General features: G+C 71.1%; 3 protein-coding genes across 3 annotated transcripts in view; 1 reads left to right on the top strand and 2 right to left on the bottom strand.

Annotated features, from left to right (window-relative positions):
- H696_00799 (hypothetical protein) overlaps window positions 1–984 on the bottom strand; it is a 5,493-nt gene extending 4,509 nt beyond the window's left edge. The window contains exons 1-4 of the mRNA XM_009494684.1: window positions 876–984; window positions 617–757; window positions 329–491; window positions 54–176 (exon numbers count right to left, since the gene is read on the bottom strand). Coding sequence (XP_009492959.1) covers window positions 54–176; window positions 329–491; window positions 617–757; window positions 876–921 — 473 coding nt within the window. The 5' untranslated portion in view covers window positions 922–984. The remainder of the gene's footprint in view (window positions 1–53; window positions 177–328; window positions 492–616; window positions 758–875) is intronic.
- Window positions 985–1,498: 514 nt separating this feature from the next.
- On the bottom strand, window positions 1,499–3,138 carry H696_00798 (hypothetical protein). The gene is made up of 3 exons (XM_009494683.1): window positions 2,975–3,138; window positions 2,088–2,820; window positions 1,499–2,017 (listed from the first exon to the last, which is right to left on the bottom strand). The coding sequence occupies exons 1-3, from the start codon at window positions 3,029–3,031 to the stop codon at window positions 1,530–1,532; spliced, it is 1,278 nt and encodes a 425-aa protein (XP_009492958.1). The 5' UTR covers window positions 3,032–3,138; the 3' UTR covers window positions 1,499–1,529.
- A 636-nt stretch (window positions 3,139–3,774) lies between these two features.
- Window positions 3,775–5,272, top strand: part of H696_00797 (hypothetical protein) — a 2,603-nt gene continuing 1,105 nt past the window's right edge. Inside the window, exons 1-3 of the mRNA XM_009494682.1 lie at window positions 3,775–3,998; window positions 4,106–4,223; window positions 4,353–5,216. Of these exons, the coding sequence (XP_009492957.1) occupies window positions 3,793–3,998; window positions 4,106–4,223; window positions 4,353–5,216 (1,188 nt within the window). The 5' untranslated portion in view covers window positions 3,775–3,792. The remainder of the gene's footprint in view (window positions 3,999–4,105; window positions 4,224–4,352; window positions 5,217–5,272) is intronic.

Genomic DNA, 5,272 nt, shown 5'->3' with positions numbered 1-5,272 from the left:
AGCAGGACGGGGCGGGGGAGGGGACCCGCTGAGGGGGGCCAGAGCACGCGTACCGCAAGATGTCCTGGCATGTGTCGGCGAAGGGCCGATTGGAGATGTTGCGCTGGTAGAGGATTTCCAGCGGCCGGACGATCAGGCCGATCTGCCGGACCCGGGCTGCAAAGGTCTCGCTGATGCTGAGGCCGCGGTTCGCATTGGCGGAGGGAGCGGGAGGGAAGGAGCATGAGGGGAGCGATCGAGGCAGAGGTCGGCCGAGCAAAAGAGGCGGCAGGGGGCGCGGGAAGGGGGGGGAAGAGAAGTGAAAAGAAGCCGGCGCGACCGGGCGTACAAGAGGAAAGCATCGAGCAGCCGCGTGTGAGCTGCTTCGTCGGCGGAGGACGGCAGCGGGACATGCTCCAGGCTATCTCGCAGGCAGTCACCCAGGCCGGTGTGGATGCGACCAATGATGTCGCCACACCGGGGTGCGCCCGCCTCAAGCAGGGTGTTGGCCGCTGGGATGACGGCAGCCAGGACACAAGCAGGGGGACACATGGGTAAGGGCGTGACAAGGCAGGGCCGACAATCAAGGCGCGGCGGGGGCAGAGAAAGGGCACATGGAAGGACGGCGAGCACGCACTCGAGGTGAGCTTCGTGTGGGAGGAGATCGTCGGCGCGTCGGCCGCCGGGATGATCACCCGGAAGAGTGGCGACAACTGATCGAGGAAGTGGCGCTCCAGCTGGGCGAAGTCCGGAGGCCCGGCTGCATGGGACTCGCCCACTGTGCATTTGGATGTGCGTCCACGAGAAGAGGGAGTCAGTGCTGGGAAGCACGCAGGGGGGAAGGCGGGCGGGCGGGCGGGGGGTGCAACCAGAAGAAGGCCATCTCGCACGCGCACAATTCACAGTCCCGACAACCGGGACCGATCGCCCACTCCGAATCATGTTCCACGAAGGGGGCGCCCCTCGGGTGCCAGGTGGATGAGGCTGATGAACGGGAGGGGTGACGGGCGGGGGGCGGGAAATAGAGGAGGGCAGAAAAAAGAGGAGGGCAGAAAAAAGAGGCACAGAAGGGAGACAGAGGGGAGGACGGGTGAGGAGGTATGGCTGCAGGGCCGGGCCAAGCCCCCGGCATGGCGGCGGGGCCGCTCTTCACTGGGCCGAGAGAGAGGGCGATCGACCCGGCCAGACCGCCGCGATCTCCCCTCCCTCGCGCGGAAACTAGACGCCGGCCCGAGCACATCCATCCACCGGTCACCACCCCCCATGCCCCCAGGAACCGACCGACCAACCCACCGGCCAACCCGCCGCCCGCCGGGCTGGCGAGACACACCGCCGGGTGGCCCCAACAGGGGGGGGGGGCGACCGCCCGGCCCGCCACCGGCGAGGATTGCTGTTGAAAGGCCGGTTCTGTTTTAAAAGAAAGGACCCGCGGCGGCACGTGACCATGGCGATCGCGATCGGATGCCCCCCGGCGCCCTTGCATCCGGCGATCGAGCCGCCTCCGGAGGGGGGTGTTTGGGGCGGGGGGGGGGGGATATTTTATTGGCCTCTTACAAGCGGTCCGGGGCACTTGGCCGGGCGCCAGCGGCGGGGGCCGGGCTGGCAAGCGGCCCGGAGGGGGGCCCGGCAGGCGCCGCGGTGCCTCGCGCCTCGGCGGCAGCCGCGGCCTGGGCCAGCACTCGGCGCAGGTACGTCGAGGAGACCTTGTCATCTGGCCCCTCGCCCGGGACCAGGGGCACTGTGAACACCCGTAGGATGGACAGCCCGGCCGCCGCCCGGACGTCGTTGATCATTTGCCCCCCGGAGGCGGTCTCCCGCGACACGACGAGCGCCGTCAGCAGGGGGTCATCTCGCGTGGGCCCGAGCGGCTCGGAGATGGGCACCACGGCCCAGGAGGGCGGCGCCGTGGTGGCCCGGTCCCCGGGCCGGGACCGACCGAGCAGGGTCAGTGCGGCCAGGAGGCTGGCCACGCCGCGCCGGCGCTCGGCAGCCGATTGGGCATGCTCCACGTCGGCCTTGTGGCGGATCATATTGTCGTCTGCGAGCTCGCCAGTCAGAGAGTGCCCATCCATGGCCGACAGGGGCGACGAGGGAGAAGGCACACGCACCGGTGACACCAACCAGCGACGTGGCGTCGGCCGACAGCCACGCCATCGTGAGCAAAACCCGATGCCCGGCGTGCAAATGGTCAAAGGCCCCGCCACAGCCCACGCGCTGTTGGCATCGGGACCAAGCCGGCGCCCAGTCCAGCCGGAAAAGATCGCGCAGCGGGGCCTCCCCCGGCTGGGCCCCTGTGCCGGGATCGGGGCCCGACACCGGCAGGATGACAGGCGGCCGGGGGATGCCCCGCGCCGACAGCCCGGCCACCGCCGCCTCCTCCTGGCCAGCGCCACCGCAGCCCGGGGGAACATACAGGCAGGAGTATGTCACCCCGGCCAGGGGCAGCAGGCTGGGCCCCGGCGCCGCCGGAGACCCCGACGTCAATGACGACAGGGGCTCCTCGTGGACAAGGGCCACACCGGGCTCCGGGTGCTGGTACTCGGGCAGATGGCGCGGCCCGGGCCCGGGCGGCGATCGCACGATGGGCCCCTCGAAGAGAATGCGCACCGGGAAGAGCGGCTGGTGCAGCCTGGCACACATGCCCGTCGTGAGGCCATACATCCGGGCCAGGGCCTCGGCGAAGCGATCGAACCCGCCGCTCGGGTCTTGCAGGCTGGAAGTCCTCGAACAAACCGCGGCCCGGGTGCCATCCTCAGCGTCAGGCACCAGCCGGGCGATGATGACATCCAAGCCACCGGCCTGAGCACCTATCGCCTGGCGAATGGCCTCATCAAGCAGAGCCTACAGCACCCACCATCCAGGAGGACGCATGGATGAAAACCGTGTCAGGGGTTCGGCCGGGGGGGGGGGGGGGGGGGGGGGGGGGGGGGGAGGGGGGGTGCGCAAAGAGGAGCCCCGCCGAGCAATGGGCGGAGGAGGGGAACACAAGGCGAACCTTTAATGGAAGGGCCACTGACCCGTCGAGCCAGAGGGCATGGCGCGCGGCAGCCATCGAGAGGGGTGGTGTCCTGACCGAGGAGAAGTCAGCCGGGGAGGGGGGAAGGAAGCGGGAGGCAAGGAAGGGCGGAGGGGGAGGGAGGGGGAAATCCACCACGGAGCATGGCCCAAGTGTGTGTGTTCATGCTGCAGTGCGGCCCTTCTCGCGTGCCGCCGCCGCCGCCGCCGCCGCCGCCGTCGCCTTGCACCGCGCAGCTCACGGCCCCGGGCTGCCCCGGCCTCCCCCCGCCCCCCGCCCCCGGTTCCCCGGCCGCAGATCGCCGTTGGCAAACCCGCGCCGCAAGTGCCGGCGACTTGGCTCCCCAACTGCCGACGCAAGGGGGCGATGAGAAATAACATTCGTTACGGCCCCGGGTCCCGGCGGACCGTCCCAGGTCCGAACGCAGAATCGCCTGATGTTGCTGGCCGAGAGCCGGTCCCGCCGGTCGCCCCGCCGTGCGCCGCGCCGCTACGGTGCCCCTGCATTTGCCGCTCTCGTCGGGCGGTTCAGGCCACCCCCACGCAGGGCGTCCCCGGGGACAGAGTGTGTGGCCCGGCCCCCGTGCATGCCCTTCCCCCGCGGCTCGCGCCTCCCGCAGGCGGCCCTCCTCCGCACAAATGCGCCAGTTCACCCAACTCAAGACCAACCATGGGGAGTCGCAGGCCCCCGTGGGCCGGGCATCCCTTCTCCCCCTCCCCCCTCCGCTCTTGAGCCTCTTCCGCGCCCCCGCCCCCGCCCCCGCTTTCTCCCCCCCCCCACACACACACACAGCTTCCATGACTCCCCCTCACCATGCCGGCCCCGCCGCCGCGCCCGCCTGGGCCAGCGGCTTCTACAAGCTCTCGGTCGCCGAGCGCCGGGCCATCCTGCAACAGGCCTTCCCCGAGGTGTTCGAGCCGGAAATCCAGGCCGCTGGCGGGGAGTTCCCCCTTCTGCCCCTGTCCACCGACCAGGCCGACAACATGGTGGAGAATTGCGTCGGGTATGTGCCGGCTATGCCGCTGCCAGTGTGGCCCTCGACCCGCCCCCTCTCCCCTTGTGCCCCTCTAACATACCACCCCACGTGGCTCCTCCACCCTGCGCACCTAGTACCATGGGCCTGCCGGTGGGTGTCGGCTTGAACTTCGTCATCAACGGCCGCCCGACCGTCGTGCCCATGGCCGTCGAGGAGCCGTCCGTCATTGCCGCCGCTTCCAACGCCGCCAAGGTGTGTCCTCCTCCCTGCTGCGCCTCTCCCCCGACTCCCCCGCCCCCGCCCTGAGGCGGCCCGCACAAGGCCGCATGGCCGCACATGCAGACACACGCCCCGACAAACTCACCCCTGCCCGCTTGCCAGACCATCCTCGCCGGTGGTGGTTTCGCCGCCAGCACCTCGGACCCGCGCAACGTCATGATTGCCCAGGTCCAGATCCTGGACCTGCCGGAGGAGCAGCTGGCCCCCGCGGCCGAGCGCATCCTGGCCGCCCAGGAGGCCCTGCGCCAGGAGGCCAACTCGCGCTTCTGCGCCTCCATGGCCAAGCGCGGTGGCGGCCTCGTGTCGGTGACCGTGCGCACGGTGGACCCGGCCCGGTTGGCCTCGGCCCAGGACCTCTTCGACGCCGGGGTGTGCCCCTCCTTCGAGGCGCGCCACGCGCGCGCCGCGGCCGACCCCGCCAACCAAGACACCCCGGCCCTGGAGGTCCGCTCCCCGCGGACCCCCTACCTGGTGGTCCATCTGCTGGTGGCCGTCTGCGAGGCCATGGGCGCCAATGTGTGCAACACCGTGGCCGAGGGCCTGGCCCCGATGCTGGAGCGCCTGGCCGCCGGGGATGCCGGGGACCTGGCCCCGCGGGCCGGCCTGCGGATCCTCTCCAACCTGGCCATCCACCGCCTGGCCCGGGCCAGCTTCCGGGTCCCGGTGGCGGCCCTGGCCCGGCCCGGGTCCGACGGCCTGCAGGTGGCCCAGCGCATTGTCGAGGCCGCGGCCTTCGCCCATGATGATCCCTTCCGTGCGGCCACCCACAACAAGGGCATCATGAATGGCGTCGGTGCGGCGGCCGTGGCCCTCGGCCAGGACTGGCGCGCGGTCGAGGCCGGCGCCCACGCCTTCTGCGCCGTGGACCAGTATGCCGCCAAGCGCCCGGGCTCCGGCTACCAGCCCATGACCCAGTACTGGGTTGAGGGGGCCGGTCCGGACGCCGTCCTTCGTGGCGAGATCGAGGTACGACCCTTGGTAGGGAGCGCTCCCCGCCCCGCCCCCCCTTCCGCTCGCGTGGC

This window comes from Fonticula alba (genome assembly GCF_000388065.1).
Source record: "Fonticula alba strain ATCC 38817 unplaced genomic scaffold supercont2.1, whole genome shotgun sequence".
Classification (NCBI taxonomy): Eukaryota; order Rotosphaerida; family Fonticulaceae; genus Fonticula; species Fonticula alba.
The sequence above is the reverse complement of the archived record's forward strand: the minus strand, read 5'-3'. Positions and strand labels throughout refer to the sequence as shown.